Consider the following 18,591-nt stretch of genomic DNA (forward strand, 5'->3'; position numbering starts at 1 on the left):
TTTAAGCTTTGACATTAGCAGAGTTTGCTTTTTTTTTCCTATTTTTTTTTTCAGGACTCTCTTGGAAATTAGATTTTTAATCTCAATGAGATTTTTTTTTTAACCTGGATAAATAAAGGACTAATATTTTTCTGCTGGTCTCACCAACCTAAGCAAAGTTTAAGCTGATGCCAAAGTCACCGTTGGAGCAAGTATGGAGTGAAAGCAGCTTCCAAAACCATATGCTGGTTATTTTCTACAAGAAAGGTGTTGCAGAGCATGATGTAATGAGAATGGATGTGATAAGGTGGTAGAAAATCACAGCAAGGGAAAACTCATATCTGATGGATCTGAATTTGAGCTAAATTAAGTCCATTCAGATACAGATATAAAATAGGAGCTGGAATAAGTCTAACTGGGGCCCTCAGCAAGAACTTTATTTGGAAAAACATAGGACACAAATGTGGAGGGGGAAAAAATCCAAGCCAAGAAAAACACAGACCAGCCTCTCCATATTTTTCCTGTGGGTTGTCAAATCTGGCTGAATTAATTGGTGTTACCTAATTCAAAGTCTACCTATGGTGAGGGGTTACGCAGACCTATTGGAGGAATTTGGTTGGCATTATTTTCAAAGGTGGCTGTGAGACTTGTTATACTGCATGGTTTGAAGATATGACACTAACGAGAGGCAAGTTGAGATGGTTTAGATATGTGCAGAGAAGGTATAAATATGTATTAATGCAAAGGATGCTGAATATGGAGCTACCAGGCAGGAGGAAAAGAGGAAGACCACAGAGAAGATTCATGGATGAAGTGAAGGAGGAAATGCAGATGGCTGGTATGAGAAAGAATTCAAGGGAGACAGCGAGATGAAGACAGATGATCTGCTGTGGTGGCCCCTACTGGGAGCAACCAGAAGAGGACTCTTTAAAGGTCTATGGCAAAAAGGATCTGAAATTTCTTCCATATACTGGTATGGTTTGTATTTTTCACTATTAAAACTATATAAGATTAAAACATAACATTTTAAGGAATGTGTAGCAGTGCTTTAGGCCTTAATGTAAAATCTTTATTGTGGCTGAAGTGTTCATAGTGCTGTCTTATCTCAGTCCTGAGCTGTTAAACGTTGGACTTTCTTTGACAGCACTAACAAAAACCAGCTCACGTCACCTGCTAGTCCCGCCCACAGCGTGACGTAGCCTTTTCCTTCCTCGTCTCCGCTGCTAGTAAAGTTAGCAGTAGCACCTTTTAGCCTCCAGCAGCTGTCGGTGGCAGTCAGTCAGCCAGCCTGTCAGTTCGAGTGGCGGTGTGTGTTTGTGCGTGTATAAATCCCCCCTCTTTATTTACCCTCCCGTAGAAAAACCGAGGGCGGCCGGGTTGTTTCTTCGGGAGCCAGCTTGCTTCACCTCTGCGGGCCAACTGCGATAAAAAAAAATATTGTTGTCCTCGCCGTCACGACAGGAAGAAGCCCTGGGACATGGCCAGACCAGAACAAGTCCTGTTGCTGGAGCCACAACACGAACTGAAATTCAGAGGTAACCGAAGAAGCGGAGGGCAGGGCCGAGCTTAGGTAGCTAACACAGGAGACGTTGTAAATGAGAGCCAGTATTTCGATTTCTGCACTACTGAGTAGTTGAATGTGCCATTCGTTGTATATGCTGTGGTAAAACGTGAGGGATATAGCTGTTAGCTGTAGTCTACATTGTGTCTACGACAGTTGTGCGGTGACAGGTGAAACGACACTGTGCGACGGTGCTAACTAGCTCGCTGGAGTAGCATCCAGCTAATCTCACTAGCAACAAGGCAAACTGCTAGCTGTCATTGCAGCGTCAGGGCAGGCCCGCCGCACCGTTTCTCTAATTCTCTCATTTGCTTGTCATACGTTCTCTTTTATACTCTGACAGCATTGGAAACACCTCGATTTGATCTAATGGTTCAGTTAACCTCCCCTTCGGTGTCGTTTCTACTGCCCGACTGCAAAGAATTCCCTATTCTAGCATTTTCCACGATCAGGGTGTCATTGCTTATCCTTATTACCATGCTATTTCACAATATTATAAGCTAGCCGGCAGGAGATTTGGCGTTTTCTCCCACTGTGCAACCCGAATTCCTTTACAGCTTTTCTGTATCCAAGCACAATGATTATGAAATTACGGACTGAGCTGCAGTGCCAGCGGTAATGATTATTTTCTTGGATAATTACCTTGGTGTGTCATTTTTGCTGCAGAAATGGGTCAAGTGAGGGCCTAGGGTGGTGGTATCAGTTTGAAGTGGGCTGTTCACTGATTGATTGTTGCAGGGCTTTGGAGAAGATCCATACACCCACTCTGTTACTGATGCACACTTGCATCAACATCAGTTTCCAAAACCATGCTTAAGCTGTCAAGAAACGTGTGAGAGACCTAATTGCTACAGAGACAAAAGGAAAACATTAGCACTTAAGACACCCATCTAGTAATTTTTCTGCAGCATCCAACGTTTGGCTGAGGGCGTGGTATGAATTATAAACACGTGCACACTTTGCTGATCTCACCACTGTTTTAATGTTTAATTTGCTCTGTTTGTGGCAGGCTCTGTAAAACCGCTAAAAAAAATCTGCTCTGATATTGATGTTTGCAGAAATGGATTTTTACATTGTGTATATTTGCACTTTTACCTGGGAGAATCTTTGTGCACCCACCCTGTTTTCTTTCTTCTTAGGAGCCCAAGTAACAAACAAATGCTGCATCTATACCCAAACTACGAGACGTGTAAATTCACCCACATGCTTGCACGCACACTCAAGTCACTGCATTTCTTTCTTTCTCATCCTCAGGCCCATTTACAGATGTTGTCACCGCCACCCTGAAGCTGACCAACCCCACAGACAGAAATGTGTGTTTCAAAGTCAAGACGACCGCACCTCGCAGATACTGTGTGCGCCCAAACAGTGGCATCATTGACGCTGGAACCTCCATAAATGTTTTTGGTAAGGATCTTTGCATCTTTTTGCCATCCAGAAAAGTTGGTAAAGCTGTGAACCTAATGTAGAAGTTCAAAGGCTTATACTGATCCATTTTTGCCTAACTCTGTAATTAATGTTAGCTTATTGGGCTTAATAGAAGTAAAACTATATTGAGTTGTCATAATTTAAGTGCTAGATAAAGTGTAATATACTTACATTTAACAGCGTCAGATATGGAACCGTAGTGCTGAACTAGCAGCAACCATGTATTGTGTTGCAGCACGCAAATAAAGGGTCGCGCCTGCACTACCTGTAATGGATACTGCAGTCACTACCTGAGTTTATAATTACATCATGCTTGGAGACATTTTACACACATGCCTCCTTATGACTTTCCCAATAATCTGTCTAATCTGCACATAACTATTATATTTAAATTAAAATAAAAAAAAAAGACTTGTTTCTGACAACTAAAGTGGTTTCTGTCTCCTGCATCATTTTCTTTTTTTATTCTTTCATTTTTGTTTCTTATTTTTTTGGAGGGTGGTATAATTTACTCAAAGTTAAAATTTTTGAAAACATTTTATCCACAGCATAAGATGGAAAAGTGTCAAATGTTTAGACATGAGACATTTTACTACCTCATGAATAAGATGAGTTAAGTTCGAATTTGATGGCAGCAACACATAAATCTTTTTTTTTTTTTTTAAAGACATCACGTCCTTTGAACTAAAGCAAAAAGTGCTTATATAAGGCTCTACTGGTATATGGGGTGTATTTGTCCCTATAAAATTGGAAGCTTGTACTAGGGCTGTGCCATATTATACTGTTCACGGTAATACCGGTATAATGTTGGGCAACGATAAGAAAATGAAATCTCCCGATAGAATATGGGTAAAACACGCATGCGCAGTGCCTTTGTTTTCATACGCACATGGCGGAAAAAGCACGGCGGCGACAGAGAATGAGAAGGGTGAAAGCGGATCATTGAATGAAACGGATGAACCAGAATTGGTTTGTAAAAATGCTGCAACTTCAGTGGTGTGGAACTGGTTTAACTTTCGTCCATCAGATACACAACAAAGCACTATTTTTGGTAGAGCATGCTAGCGGGCCATCGTTATTACCGTGTTTTTTGGAAAATACGGCACACTTAAAATCAATCCTTTGATTTTTCTGAAAATCGAGAGTGCCCCTTATAATCCCGTGTGCCGTATGTATGAATTCGGGTTGTGTTTACTCACCTCGAAATGATTTTGTGTGCTACACGGCGCTCGAAAATCTGTCAAATGTTTTAGTACGACTTTGCTAAGCTACGAAGCCGCACTGCTTGATGGATTGTCGGAGCATTACGGCTACCGTAGGCAGGAGCCTCGCGGAGTGATACGTACTGTGCTTCAACATAATATTACCGTATTGTGTGTGTGTGTATAACCTCTTTTTAAGTTTTCTGGATATTATGCATGGTTATGCTGAGGATATGTCGGCCAATTTCCCCTGGAAATGCCTTTTGGTTAAACTGTCAGCAAAGAATTTGCAATTTTTATATAACTTAAATGCAAAAAAACAGCTGCTTTAAGTGAAAATACATTGATGGGATTTTTTTTTTTTTTGCATTATTAAGTTGTGGAGTTGTAAAGTATTTTGTCTAGTGTCAATTATATCGTCAGTTATATCATTATCGCAAATTTTCAAATGTATATCGTAGGGCTGCTCAATGAATCGAATTTTAATCACGATTACGATCTGGGCTTTCAACGATCATTAAAAATGACTGAGCCGATTATTAGCCCCTCCCTCGTGCTTTACTCTCGCGCTGCTCCGTGTGGCAAATCGAGCGCACCTCTCTGCATTTCGAACACGCATCACAACAATTAAGAGGACCCGAGGAAAGCTCGGAAAGCTAAGCAGCATTTATTTGGAGAGGAGAGTGACTGCCGTTGGTTGAAAAGAGGTAAAAAAAACTTCAGTGGTGTGGAAACATTATGGATTTGCGGAGTCAGACGTGGATCAAGTAGACATAGTGTGTAAACTTTGCTACGGTGTCATAGCTGCACCACAGAGCAACACTGCAAAGTTCACTAAACATAGATGTTTACATTTTTCATTTATTTTTTTTATATTGCAAACATTTGCACTGTTATCAGTATTTGCACACTATTTTATATTATTTTTTAAAGTCATTATTCAATACATTGTTATTGTTAACCCTTTAAATCCCTGTAGAACCGCGTAAGCTAACGCAATAATTTGTTTTGCATATGAAACCGGAGGACTTGTACTTACATCTTATGCCATCAGCTTGTCCTCGGTCACAGTTTCCTTCCACATATAGCTTTGCAAAAATTGCATAAAAAGCACTTGCAGGAACAAAAACATAATATTCCAGAAACGGGCTTTGCCGATCCGATCAGCTGTTCGTAACACTTCCCACATTGAAAAAGACGTCAACGCGAACTATCGCATATCCGCCATTTCCTGTCCGAAACCGGAAGTGACATCATTTTCGCGGAAAATGTAGTTTTTTACTTGTAGGCCTTAAAAGCCTATACTGGTGTTTTTATAAGTCATGTTTGACTCTATACTTTTCTGAATAGTTTCTGGGATGCTTAGAACTCGAATTGCACTGCTGGAAATAGTTTATTTTGATGCACATGCTGTTTTCTTTGCAAATTTGCATCATAGGATTGTTTTTTGTTTTTCCTGCAATATATAAAAATTGCTGTATCTCCAAAATAAAACTATGAAGACACTCAAAATAAATTTCCTGTTGTTGTAAACTATTTTTTGCAACTTTTTTGTATTTAACTTTTTGAGGGATAAACCTCTTAAATTTCCCCAAGTAGAAATATATGTTAAAAAACAAACAAAAACGATTTTCAATTTTTTTGTAGTTTATTGCACTTTTTTGCAATTAATGTAGTTACTATGGACTTAATGCATACATATTATTAAAATATGGGCTATAACAGTTGTATTGATGTATAGCAACTTGAAATGCTCCCACAAATGGCACTACAGCATGTAAAAAAATAAAAAAATAAAAAATAATAATAATAATAATATAAGCTCTGGCGGACTTGGTTCTATGGTAGGTCTTAAAGGGTTAAATAAATATCGTCAAATAATCGAGATCTCAATTTCAGTGAAAATAATCGTGATGATCATTTTTGCCATAATCGAGCAGCCCTAGTATATCGTGATAAATATTTTTGGTCTTATCACCCTGCTCTAGCTTGTACTACTTGAAAGACACAATAAGTCCTAAAGGTACATACAAGCTTTAGAGCAACATATTCATCTAGAGGTCGTCTTTTTCAAGGAAGGCCTTGAATATTTCAGCGAGACAATAAAACACAGCATACTGCAGCTATCATAACAGCATAACTTTCTAGTAAAAGAGTCCAAGTGCTGAACTAGCCTGTCTGCAGTCCAGACCTTTTACCAGCCAAAAACAGCAAGAAGCTTATAACAGACAAGAATGGGACACTATTACTCCCCTGAAAGTCCAGCAACTGGTCCCATTTCCTCTGGTTTTTATGGGCTGTTGTTAAAAAAAGAGGGAATGGTAAACCACAGTAAACATGGCTCTGTCCCAACTTTTTTTTTGAGACATGTTGCTACAAATTCTTCAAATTCAGCGATTTTCTTCAAATTCAAAATGGCTAATATTTTTCTTGACATTGTTCTATTGGTTTATGAGACAGGCAAATCCTGGTTTCTTCATTCTGTCTTTGTTTTTGCCCACAGTTATGCTACAGCCTTTTGACTATGACCCCAATGAAAAGAGTAAACACAAATTCATGGTGCAGTCCATGCTGGCTCCATATGACATGACTGACATGGAAGGAGTTGTGAGTACCTGAGCATACTATTTTCCTTTTTTCTTTTTTTTCTTTTTTTTTTTTTTTCGGGGGGGGTGCTTTATTACTGGAGAATCTGAAGGGTTTAAATTTCTTACATTGCCTCTCGGCCCTGAGTTTTGTTTTGTTTAGTTGCGTTAGTGGCATCTGTGTCTTCCAAAAGTCTATCTTCAGCTGAACACTTGAATAGTGTAGCTCACTCAATGTATTTGTCTCATTCCGCAAAAGCTTTTTTTAAAACTGTTTGACAAATGTATACATTTTTATGCAGCTCCCTAAGCCTGAAAATGTAAAGTTGGTCATTTCTGTTGAGAATTTACTTTGAAGTATGGATATTAGTGAAAAATGAAGTTGTGATACAAAAGAAAAGAAAAATCTAAAGGTTCCCTTTTTCATTTTCTTGTCAACAGTGGAAGGAGGCAAAGCCTGAAGAGCTGATGGATTCAAAGTTGAGATGTGCATTTGAGATGCCTCTAGAAAATGACAAAACTGTAAGTGTTTCTCTTCACTTCAACATTTGCCACATCACTTTAAACATTCAATCACATTTTTTCACACCCCAAATGAGCTCCACAAACGGTTGTTCCACTGTGTACTTCATTGATTTAAGTACATAATAATAGCTGTCTGTAGTAACAGATTATATGCTGACTGAGTATTTAGTGGGACCTGTTGTGACAGAAAAGTTGTAAGCAGTAATCTGGCTGAAAGCACGGGAACCCCACCAAGCTGCCCAAACCTTCTGTTTGAGAGGAGGCAGCCAATCAAAAGAAGGTTAGCTAAAACAGAGTGCAGCGTTAAAAGGTGAGGAACTAAAAGGGCTCGTTTCAGACTGGATCAACTGTTTGACTGTGCCAAGGCCAAGTATAAGATGAATAAGAAATATTTCAATTTGTAAATCATGTCGAGCTCTAGCAGCAACAATGAATAACAGTATGGAGCTGAAAACAAGCACAATAGGTCCCCTTCAAAGAATAAAATCAGACTAAACCATTTAATTTCTGTTTCAGTGGAGTAGTAGTTTTTAGTTTTTTTCCTTCTGTCAGCATTTTTTTTTTTTTTTTTGTCTTGTATTCATCAGCTACACATCACTGTATCACCCATCTCGTGATTTATTTTGTTTTGTGATTTGTTTCCACTTTAATCTCCATGCTTTGTCTTTGCATGTCCCCTCGTTCCTTTTTTTTCTTCCACTCTCATCCCACCGACCACTCCCCATCTTCACTCTCTCTCCACAGCATGAGAGTGAAATCATCAAAACTGTGTCTTCCTCTGCCTCTGTTAAGACTGAGCACTCTGTCCTGCCCAAGTCAGCCAGTGCTTCGCTGGATGATGGAGAAGTGAAGAAGATCATGGAGGAGTGCAAGCGACTGCAGATGGAAGTGCAGCGGCTACGGGAAGAAAACAAACAGATCAGGGTGAGACGCGCTAAAACAAATAAGAGCCTGTGTGTCTGTCTCATATTCCAGTCAGACTTGTATTTTCTGCTCTAGCTCGTCTTCTCTTGTGCTAACAGAAGAAGCATTGCTGTGGAGTTTACTCTTAAATATAGGAGGAACAAGACCAAGTCTGAAATAAAAAACAAAACAAAACACTGAAATAAAATGTTTTATTCCAGGAAATATATTTTGACTAGTGCAACTAGTGCTGCACTACATTAACGTGAAGCAGAGAATGAAATGACTCAATGACTGCCTGAGTTTTCTCAAAGTATTTTTGTCATTGCTCGAGTCCAGAGAATTGTCCCTAGACAGCAGTGACCCCATCCTGTATGTGGTATGGCTCATATCATTGTCAGCTCGTTACGCTGATTCTTATGAATGTCTTTTCTGTTATGTGTAAATGTTTACCAGCTTATAAATCATAAACCTGAATAGGTTAATTACTACAAAATTGCGAGTAAAGGTGATTTTGAGAAATGTTTAAAACTACACTTCTACACGATCACTGTAGCAAAGTTTTGCTAGAAGTTACACTTTAACCCTCTCTTTAATATAAATAATAGGGGATTTTAATTGGAAACAGAAATTAAAATGGAATTACTCCGGAGGCAAGTCAGTACTTTACCTTAAAGGAATGAACAACCACACCTGCCATTCCCAGCAATGCAAATATCCAGGAAGATTTCCCTCTCTCTCAAATAATGCTGTCCAATCGTATAGACACACCAGATGGCAAGTAAAGTCTTGCCAGTTCTTAGAACTTAGACCCTCTGGTGACCATTAAAGTGTCCTTGTAACATGGATATAAACCTAAACATTGTTTTATTTAGATGCGTAAAAACAACATACATTTATGAACCGGCCTTGGTCACGAAGTTTCCAAATACAAATACACTGAAAAAGAAAAAGTAATTTTTATTTGATGTTGTAGTTTTAATCACTCAACATACTACAAACCATAGGTAGTTTCAGGAAAATTAAATCAGTCGTCTAGGAGGAGTGTGGGAACAAACATACAGTCATATATGATATACAATCATCATACTGGGTGTATCATAGCAACAGCAGTGGCTGCAGTGACTCCAGACACGCTTGCAAAAGTATGGGACAAGTTTGGCTGTTATGGACAAATGCCATGCATGGAGAGGGGGACACATTGCGCATTTGTGAAAATTGTATGTTTTGTATGTAAAGCTTTATATTCAGGCATAAAATTTCCCGCAAGCTTCCTTGTCCTTTTGATATCTGTATTGTTGTTATCCGTGATTTTTTTTTTCTTCTCTTCATTTGTTTGTTTGTTTTGTTTTCTGTAGTTTGATAATAATTAAAAAATTCTGACAGCACTTGAAGGCAGCAGTGTTATAGCTGCTTGCAACAGAAAAGCAAAACTGTTCACTATGCTGGCTCTTTGTTAAATGATGGAAAATGATCCTGGTGTAAACATTGTTTAAAAATCCAGTAATGACATATAAAAATAAATATCAGATTTTTGATAAGCTATCATTGAGAAGCGGAGTGACAAATTCTAACAAATTAAAAGTTAACTTATAAGCGCGTATTTGTATTTCTGACTCCTTGTCTTCATCACAGGAGGATGACGGTCTGCGGAAGAGAAAGGTGACACCGTTGGCCCCCGCTCACTCCTCCTCCACCATGGCCACCACAGCCGTGAGGGACGAAGGCCTAAGCACCCGCGTGCTGGCGTTCTGCGTGCTCTTCTTTGTGATTGGAGTCATCATTGGCAAGCTGGCCCTGTAGGGACACAGACGGACAGAGCACAGTGACAGACGGACGGATAGACCGCGTGCTTGGGAGGACGCGTGTCAGCAACGGCGACGGGGATGTCTTCTGGGTTTATGTTGATCTGTTTCTTTCCTTCTTTTAAACATTTAAGGCAATATCATGATGGTTTGGTGTAAAAAGAAAACGAAAGAAGGCTATCCCAAGTTAAACCATGAGTGCGAGCATTTTTGTCACAGGTCCTTTTTTTTTTTTTTCTTTTTTTTTTCTTTGATCTGTTCTTTCCGTCCATCTCTCTTCCTTAAATGATCTTCCCTAACTTGCACAGGTAACAGTTAGTCGTGTGTTTAAGTGGCTTCACGCTGGCTGAATGTCTAGTCTTTCATTGATTCGCAAGTTTTCATAAGTTGCTCACACACGTTGTCCGTTTAAAAGCTCTAACCCTCTTCTGATAATCTCTTCCACTTATTAATCTGCAAGGAGAGGTGAACACAGTTGATCAGTGAAAGACTTTTTTTTTTTGTTTTTGTTTTTGTTTTTGTTTTTTCCCCCTTTCTAGACTCAAGCTTCATGTATTGTCCTCTAAAGAGTTTGGGGTTTTAAAAAGAAAAGAAAAAGCATGTCTGTGTGTGTGTGTGTGTGTGTGTGTGTGTTTATTTTGCCTCCTGCAGGAGCAATGATGTGTCGGACTGTGTGACTGTTTTTATGCGAGGAGACCACAGACGGTGAGGCTCACAGGCTGTGAAGAGGGCTGGTTTAAAAATAAATAAATAAATAATCCAAACGGATTTCTTGTATTCAGCAAAAATGGGGGTGTTTGTTGAAAATCTAATTGAATGATTGAATTGGATGATTTGGTGTAATCCAGACCAAGGAATCTGTAGAAATTCATTAAAATCATGACTCAGTAAATTCACAATTATGACTTCAGAGAAAGTGTTCTGTATGGTGATTTATATTTTATTTTTTGGCTTCTTCTTTTTTTTTTTTTTTTTGGTTTGTTTGTTTGTTTCAGAAACAAAGCTGTAATTTACATCTTCATGCTTGGTTTTTGTTTTGTTTTGTTTGTTTGTTAATTACTTCCTCAGGTTTGCACACAGAGTTACGCTGAACAGGAAAAAAATAAATAAAAAGGCTAATGTCTGGCTACAAAGCTCTGGACAGGTCATGCAAAACAGACTCTTACTTATCCATGCACATCAGAGTATGTAACACAAGTTCTGACCACTCTATTGAATTTTGCCCATGGTGCATTGACTTTGCGCCCTCTGGTGTATTACAGCAGTTGTTTGCCTTTTTTGTTTGTTTCTCTTCTTCCTCTCTTGTGTTGTCGTGTAGACACTTTGCTTCTGTTGTTTAAAATATTCAAATGCGCTATTCTCACTTGTGCACTCTGTAGTCTGCATGGAATGACCTGAATTTATTATGATTATTTTATTTTTTTGAGTGTTGAAAAATCCATGTTAGCAAAACCAACAAACAAAAAAATACTGTCTTTTCCAAAAGGGACCATCTTGAGTCTGGTTATCAGTTTGTGTGTGTGTGTGTGGTTTTTTTTGTTTCCTTTGCTGTCACCTTTTCCGTTTGTCCTGTTGAGTTCTGGTGGTTGTGAGATAACACAGCTGTATTATCTTGGCCATCACATGACCGTCTCGGCTGATTCATTTCCTCAAAAGTTAAAAAACAACAACAATGAATATCTGCTTATTTGCATGGGGAGGGGAGGGGGTCAGATATGTCTGGATGTGGGCAGCTGTGAGAGGACTGACCTGTGAATACACACTACATTAAAGGATTTAAAAACAACAAAGGCATCAGCGCTTCAGACCACACCTGCAGATACAGTCACAACAATGTAATCACACAGTAATTGGATACTCTTTTTGTATGTAAATAAAAATTAAAAAAGACTCAAAGGATAACTGGCAAAGTTATTAACATACTGTACTAAAGGAAGAAAATAAACAGCCACCATGGATGATGTAGCATCATAATGAATTAAAATACATAACCCCCCCCAACTGTCTGGCTCTGTGAAAGGTTTCTGTTTTTTTCCCTTTCAGTTAAGAATGCAATCTGGGAAGCATGGTGTGCATATCCCTGTAACTGCTAATACTTTGATACTTGAATAGCAGGACAAAAAATCTATACAGCTGCAAAAATACTGCCTTTACTTGTTATTTTGGGACGTTTCATTAAGTACGAAAGCACAACAGCTGCTAAACTCGAAAGAGGAAAAACTATTGTTATTATTATTACTATATTCCTTGTTAAAGAAGAGTGATTGAAGAATTAAAGAGGATTAAAAGCAGTTGTCAGGCAGATGGCGACAGAGAACCAACAGGCAACGCCCCTCATTCGCCGGGCAGAATGACGTCAGTGGGCCTAATCCAGGAAGTGGAAAAACATCAACAACCCTTCCAGGGTCCAGGTTAAGGCGAAGTGTCCGAGTAGCTTAGCAGAGACGTAGCTTTAGCTTTATTTTATAAGATATCTCGCATTTGTGTTTTGTCTTTATAGTAAGCGCTGTGTAATATCCCAGACATGTCGGTGTTTGGCAAGATATTTGGAGGAGGAGGAAAATCGGGAAAGGGACCGAGTCCACAGGAGGCGATCCAAAAACTCCGGGAGACGGAGGAGATGCTAACCAAGAAACAGGAATTTTTAGAGAAGAAGATCGAACAGGAGCTGCAGACCGCAAAGAAAAACGGCACAAAGAACAAAAGAGGTGAGACGCCGCGAGGGTTTTTTTCCCCCCGTAGTTTCTTCTCTTGCTTGTTAGATTTTTGTTGTCAGCAACCTCAAGCTAACCGTTAGCTAGCCCGTTAGCTGAGTTGGCTAACTTTCCCGAGGTGTCGTAACTGCTGGCAGCCTCATCCAGCGTCTTTACCACGGCCATGGCTGCCAGTCTGGATGGGCGGCTGTCTAGCTGTGTGACTGACTTCATTATGTGATCACCGTTAACTTATGGCCCCGCGGGGACGCTAGCCTTGGCCTTTGCTGATATTCGAGTTTTCTTTTGACTCATAGGTGGTTGTTTAAAAATCAGGAGACCTGGTTGAAGGTGTGGTGTGTGTATATAGACTGTTAGGTATGATGTTGCAAATATAGCGGCAATAAAGATATCGACCCAGTTAGCCAGGACAAGGGTTGAGCACGTGTTATAAGTGTCAGAGAGGTGGGCGTGTTTGCATCTTGATCAGATGTCCGTATAGAAACCTGTGGACCTCCAGCAGGTCCCACAGTCTCCTTACAGATGATTACGTGAGCCGATCACAGCTTGGGGCTCATTATACGTTAACTGTAATACAAGTTGACCATGTTCTACCACAACGTGGAGCCAACCATATAGATTTGTACATGTGTATTGTTCTTGTTGACATCGAGCACATTTCTAGGGATCAGAGTAAATTTAATTTAGATCAGGATGGTTAGCGGTGTCGCTTCCCAACGAGAAGATCGCAGGTTCAAATCCAGCCAGTGTGGAGTTTCCATGTTCTCTCCGGGTTCTCCATCGCTTCCCACAGTCCAAAGACATGCATGATATTAGGTCAATTGATGATTTATGGTTGTCTGTGTTAGCTCGGTAATAGACTGGCAACCTGTCCAGGGTGTACCCCTGCTTCTCATTCTAAGGTAGCTGGGATAAGTTCCAGCCAGCCCGCAGTCCCCTCCTCGCAACACCTAAATTGAATAAGTGGAAGAAGAAAAATGGATGAACAGTTAATGGAGCCACCAGATGTATTAAGTAAAAAAAATTAAAAAAAAGACTAAAAAAAAAGTTCACAGAATGACTCAGCGTAGCACAACCTTCTCTGACAAGATCAGTATAGCCTATCAGGTTTCAGGGGTTGTTGTCATCTGACCTCTTTATCTGATTAATTACTCTCCAGGTTTTCCATTAGTCTTCACGCCGGCTATATTTGACTGTCTTTCGTATTGCTAAAAGTGTCACTAATGTGGTCGAATAATTAGCAGTGAATTATCTAGGTTCACAGAGTAGTGCTGACTAACAGGAATGACAGCCTGATTGGGTAGTATCACAAATATTTGCTGTGTTAAAGTACCATTATTCACTGTTTCTCTCCATTGTCACTAAATGGTGTTTCAAGGCCAATTTGTTCATTCTGACTCTCCCCACCCCACTCCCTGTCTTTGGATCCTCAGCGGCACTTCAGGCCTTGAAAAGAAAGAAGCGGTACGAGAAGCAGCTCGAGCAGATCGATGGGACGCTGTCCACCATTGAATTCCAGCGGGAGGCTCTGGAGAACGCCAACACCAACACTGAAGTGCTCAAAAACATGGGCTTCGCTGCCAAGGCCATGAAGTCTGCTCATGAAAACATGTAAGAGCGAGCACCAAGGCGTGATCGATTGGACTGGGACGAAACCTCTCTGCACAGATTATTTTTGCAACTTCCTTTTTGTTACTGAGACTAAAGCAAGCGTAAAGAAGATTCAGTCAGTTCTGAAATGATCAGAAATATTACAAGGAGGTTTTGCTGATAATGAAATGCATATAATTTCACCAAGATGCAGTAATCCTTTCTTTTATGCATTTATTTCAGTCAGTATCTGTAAAATGTAACCATAAAAAAGTGTATGTGGGTTTCACTGCCATGTATATTAGATGCCTGACATCCTCCTTAGTTTTTGCCGTAGAACTACTCAGACATCTAATCGTCATATTTAGATTAAATAGCCTCTTTTATAAAACCTATATGAGTGAATTCTCTTTTGCTCACAGTCTTTCCTTCTTATTTCAGGGACATTGACAAAGTGGATGAACTGATGCAGGACATTACAGAGCAGCAGGAACTGGCCCAAGAAATCTCTGACGCCATCTCTAAACCTGTGGGCTTTGGTGAGGAGTTTGATGAGGTAGGTGAAGCTCTTCAGCTGTTTTATGTTTACATTTGTGTGGTATATCTGATTCTAAGTGTGCAAGTGCCTCATTTTATTCACAGATTTTATTACCAAAAATACATAAATTGAGAGCGTACCCAAATAAAACGGGTAGTGATGATTAAAGAAAAAAGACTCAATTCTAAGCTTAAATCAAAAAAAATGAAATGGTGCAGGAGGGTTAATCTGTACTTGCATCCACAGCAACGTATTGATAACTGCAGATACACACTGTTATGACCCTGGCTTGTAGGCACGTTAAAGTGTGCTTTAACCAGGATGGAGAAGGTGGAGTTGCACCTAAAAGGTTTTAATAGATTCTTTTTAAACATTTTTTTAATGTCTTTTTTCACAAAACAGCACAGGAGACAAAAAACGACTACACCCTCATTTAAAAGAAAAAAAACCTCAACCTTTGGTACCACCTCGAGATCTGTTGTTTGTACACAGAGTAGTCTATGCATGGTGCAGTTTCTACTAAACCTGCCACAATCGTCAGGGTGAGGCAAGTGTCCCAGATGGAAACAAAACAAGTTACTAAGCCAGAAACAAGCAAGCACCTGTGTGTGGAGCCGAACAAGAAGCCTGAGATACATGAAATTAACAATTTTTTTTAAGACAGCTTCTGTAATCATCTGGAGCTTGATTGGAGCACAGGACTGGGGCAGCAGTCCATCAGAATGAAATCATTCTGTCTTTTGCATCTTTGCTTATCTAAGGCTTCCTTCTTAATGATGATGGGATTTTACTGTACATGACATAAGCATGTTTTCATACGCCTGACTCAGAAATATCATTACTTATCTCTTAAACAGTTGCTATTATCCTGTGTTTGGCATATGAATGTTGCACTGATAATGATGTTGGGTTAACCCAGTATAGCCGAGTCTAATTATTAGTTATTATCTTTTTGCTTTTGCTGGTATGAATACGTTGTTGCTGGTCTTCATCCTTGGGGTGAATTTCTTTGCTTCTCAGGATGAGCTGCTTGCCGAGCTGGACGAGCTGGAACAGGAAGAGCTGGACAAAAATCTGCTCGAGATCGGTGGACCAGAGACCGCCCCTCTCCCCAATGTGCCTTCGACTTCATTACCTTCCAGACCTGGTAAGAACTCTGGGGTGTAACCATTTGCATTGCATTTTTACGCTGTTCGCAGGATGTACAAACTGTTAATTACTAACTTTCAGTGATGTGACTGCTATAGTTTTATTTTTAGTTATATAGCACCGAATCACAACAGCAGTTTCCTCAAGGAGCTTTATTTCATAGGATCTTTATCTTTATCGTCAGCTAAAGGTGCTGCTATAATAAAGAAAAAAACCCTCAATCAGATGATCCCTTATGAGCAGGCACTTGCCCCAAAGGTTTCATAGTTAGCTTATCCAGCCCTAACTGTATGCATTATCAAAAAGAAAGTTTTAAGCCTAATATTAAAAGTAGAGATAGTGTCTCAGAGCAAAGTGCTCGAATGGAATTATTATACAAGACCTTGAACATGAGGAGAAGATTTTAAATTCAATCCTGGATTTATCAGGAAGCCAGTGGAGATAAGCCAGTATGGGAGAAATGTGTTGTCTCTTTCTAGTCCCCGTCAGTGTTCTTGCAGCAGTATTGGGTAATAATGAATTACAATAGTACTGCCTAGAAGTGATTAATGCTGAATGAGGATTTGATGAGATCTCGATAGGATCCTCAGATCACATCTTTTATTTCTGTCCTCCCTCCCACAGCCAGGAAAGAGGAGGACGAGGACGACATGGAGGACCTGCAGCGCTGGGCGATGGAAGCCATGTAAATGCAGCATCCGCCACATCACACCTGCATCGGAGAGGAAAGGAACAAGAGGGAAACGAATGGACTGATGGGATGTTGTGTCTGAGTGTTTCTGTGTGTCTGAGAAGAGTGGACTGTCTACTTTATGTGTAACACTACAAAACAAAACAAAGCAACAATGCTGTAGTCTTTCTTTTCCTTTTCCCCTTTAGAGACCCCCAAGGTGCTCAGTACAAATGAGTCCGTGAGGGTCTGCTATACTGGACAAAGTCACCTAATATTTTTACCCTCAACTTTAATGCAGCACTTTGTGGTCCTTGTCGTGTGCCATGCTGGTGGCCACAGATTTCATGTTGCAGGGTGGTGTTATAAGCTGAATGGTGCAGTAGATGGAGTTATTCACCAAGCTGTTGTCATTGTTAACATCGCTGGATGATTTTGGGGGGGATTTTCAAGGATGATTAATGCTTAAAAAATCGATTTCTCACTCTCCCGTTTACCTATTTGTGGCAATTTTTTTTTTGTGTTTTTGTTTGTTTGTTTTTTTGTTTTCCTTGACAAAATAACCCGTTGCTTCCTCGTCTTGTTAACTGCTCTGGAAATGGAGGTGCAGCTGAGTGTGTGCTGGCTGAAGAAGCTTTGAGCTGTGTGTGTTTGCCAGAATCCAAACCTCTTCTTTCATTTCAGGTTGGGTTCTTCGACCTCCTGCCGCTCGCTCCTTCTTTGCCTCTCCCCTTACCCTCCCAACCCCATCAGTGGTTCTCGTTCTTTGGTGTAAATATCCCAGCTGACTGTGTGTGTTTTGGTTTTTTTGTTTGTTTTGTTTTTTTAAGTACACTGCATTACTGCTGCCATTGAGCGCTTTGGTTGATGCTGCGTGAAGCATGCAACGGTGGGGAAATCACGACACAGGTCACACCGCAGGGCTAGTAAGAGAGATGTTTAACCTACCACTTTCATCCTCCTCTGTCTGTGTCCCACTCATAAAGGTTTTCATTTCAAAATGTATGTTAAAAAGAAAAAGGAAAAAAAAAGAAACTAGTAATATTAAACTATTGTCACACCTTATTAACTGCATCCAGAGGGAGATGGTGGTTTATAAAAGATTAGATTATAGCCAATCTGCAACACATGCATTTCAGAGTTTAAAAGAGTTGAATTCCTTTAGTTTTTCAGCAACATGATGTACATTTTTTACATAGAAAACGTAACACGAGGACAAATGGATAAGCATGTTTGCATTTCTATGTTTTATTTATCCAGATGAGAATATTATTTGTGAATCATTAAATGGTTTTCAATTCTTTCATTGTGGTGGAAGCATTGTCTGTTCATGCGTTTTGTTTTGGTTTTTGGTCAAATGACTAAGTTAAGCAGATCACCAGAGAAAGAAACAAAGTGTGAGTGAAGAAAAACCTCAGCAAGTACACTTTTAGTTTAATATTAAATTGGTAACTAAAGCTTTGTTACAGAGTATTTCTAAAATCACTCCATAAATAAAACAATGAAGACAGAATCTTTTTTAACAGACAAAATGAACAATAATAATTTATTATTTTCTGGCAGATGCCTTACTACCATTCAGATATCTTGTGGTGGCATGAAATATTTCCTGTATCTGTCTCTTGAGGGAGCGGCCGTTCGGTAAGTATAGGAGAGGATGGCCAGTCACTGAGCCAGCCTTCCTGATCAGTTTGCTCATTCTTTTGGTGTCGCCAGCTCCCCCAGCAGAACAAAGTAAAGTCCACTGTGCTCGTCACATCTACGTGATGAAAATCTCCATGATGTCGCATCGCATATTGCAGCATCTCAGCTTCCTTTGGAAACTGAGATCTGTGCTGATCTTCTCTTCAGCTGTTCATGTGGACTCCCAGGTACTTATAGTCCTCCACCACATCAGCATCTTGTTCCGGGTTGTGTAGCTGGAGCTTTTTTCTTTTCTTTC

At 39.8% G+C, this 18,591-nt stretch overlaps 2 protein-coding genes across 3 annotated transcripts; both read left to right on the forward strand.

Annotated features, from left to right (window-relative positions):
• The first annotated feature begins 1,149 nt into the window (after positions 1 to 1,149).
• Positions 1,150 to 11,989, forward strand: LOC309697528 (vesicle-associated membrane protein-associated protein B-like). 2 transcript variants are annotated; one of them, XM_082519497.1, is made up of 6 exons: positions 1,150 to 1,514; positions 2,795 to 2,947; positions 6,674 to 6,777; positions 7,197 to 7,277; positions 8,073 to 8,204; positions 9,819 to 11,989. In XM_082519497.1, the coding sequence occupies exons 1-6, from the start codon at positions 1,457 to 1,459 to the stop codon at positions 9,984 to 9,986; spliced, it is 696 nt and encodes a 231-aa protein (XP_082375623.1). In that variant the 5' UTR covers positions 1,150 to 1,456; the 3' UTR covers positions 9,987 to 11,989. The 2 variants fall into 2 exon arrangements, with proteins under 2 accessions (XP_082375623.1, XP_082375622.1); XM_082519496.1 differs by having other exon boundaries at positions 1,151 to 1,514; positions 8,025 to 8,204.
• A 360-nt stretch (positions 11,990 to 12,349) lies between these two features.
• LOC309697529 (charged multivesicular body protein 4c-like) lies at positions 12,350 to 17,953 on the forward strand. The gene is made up of 5 exons (XM_082519498.1): positions 12,350 to 12,696; positions 14,136 to 14,313; positions 14,734 to 14,848; positions 15,851 to 15,977; positions 16,604 to 17,953. The coding sequence occupies exons 1-5, from the start codon at positions 12,513 to 12,515 to the stop codon at positions 16,666 to 16,668; spliced, it is 669 nt and encodes a 222-aa protein (XP_082375624.1). The 5' UTR covers positions 12,350 to 12,512; the 3' UTR covers positions 16,669 to 17,953.
• The last annotated feature ends 638 nt before the right edge of the window (positions 17,954 to 18,591 follow it).

The sequence above is a fragment of the Aulonocara stuartgranti genome, assembly GCF_965226115.1.
Source record: "Aulonocara stuartgranti genome assembly, chromosome: 20".
Lineage (NCBI taxonomy): Eukaryota > Metazoa > Chordata > Actinopteri > Cichliformes > Cichlidae > Aulonocara > Aulonocara stuartgranti.

Bases quoted from the DNA above. Each gene is read 5' to 3' on its own strand.
- LOC309697528 (XM_082519496.1), top strand. From the start codon at position 1,457: ATGGCCAGACCAGAACAAGTCCTGTTGCTGGAGCCACAACACGAACTG. The intron at 2,948-6,673 runs GTAAGGATCTTT...TTTTGCCCACAG, and splicing joins AACCTCCATAAATGTTTTTG to TTATGCTACAGCCTTTTGAC. The intron at 8,205-9,818 runs GTGAGACGCGCT...TCTTCATCACAG, and splicing joins AAGAAAACAAACAGATCAGG to GAGGATGACGGTCTGCGGAA.
- LOC309697529 (XM_082519498.1), top strand. From the start codon at position 12,513: ATGTCGGTGTTTGGCAAGATATTTGGAGGAGGAGGAAAATCGGGAAAG. The intron at 14,314-14,733 runs GTAAGAGCGAGC...TTCTTATTTCAG, and splicing joins AAGTCTGCTCATGAAAACAT to GGACATTGACAAAGTGGATG. The intron at 14,849-15,850 runs GTAGGTGAAGCT...TTTGCTTCTCAG, and splicing joins TTGGTGAGGAGTTTGATGAG to GATGAGCTGCTTGCCGAGCT.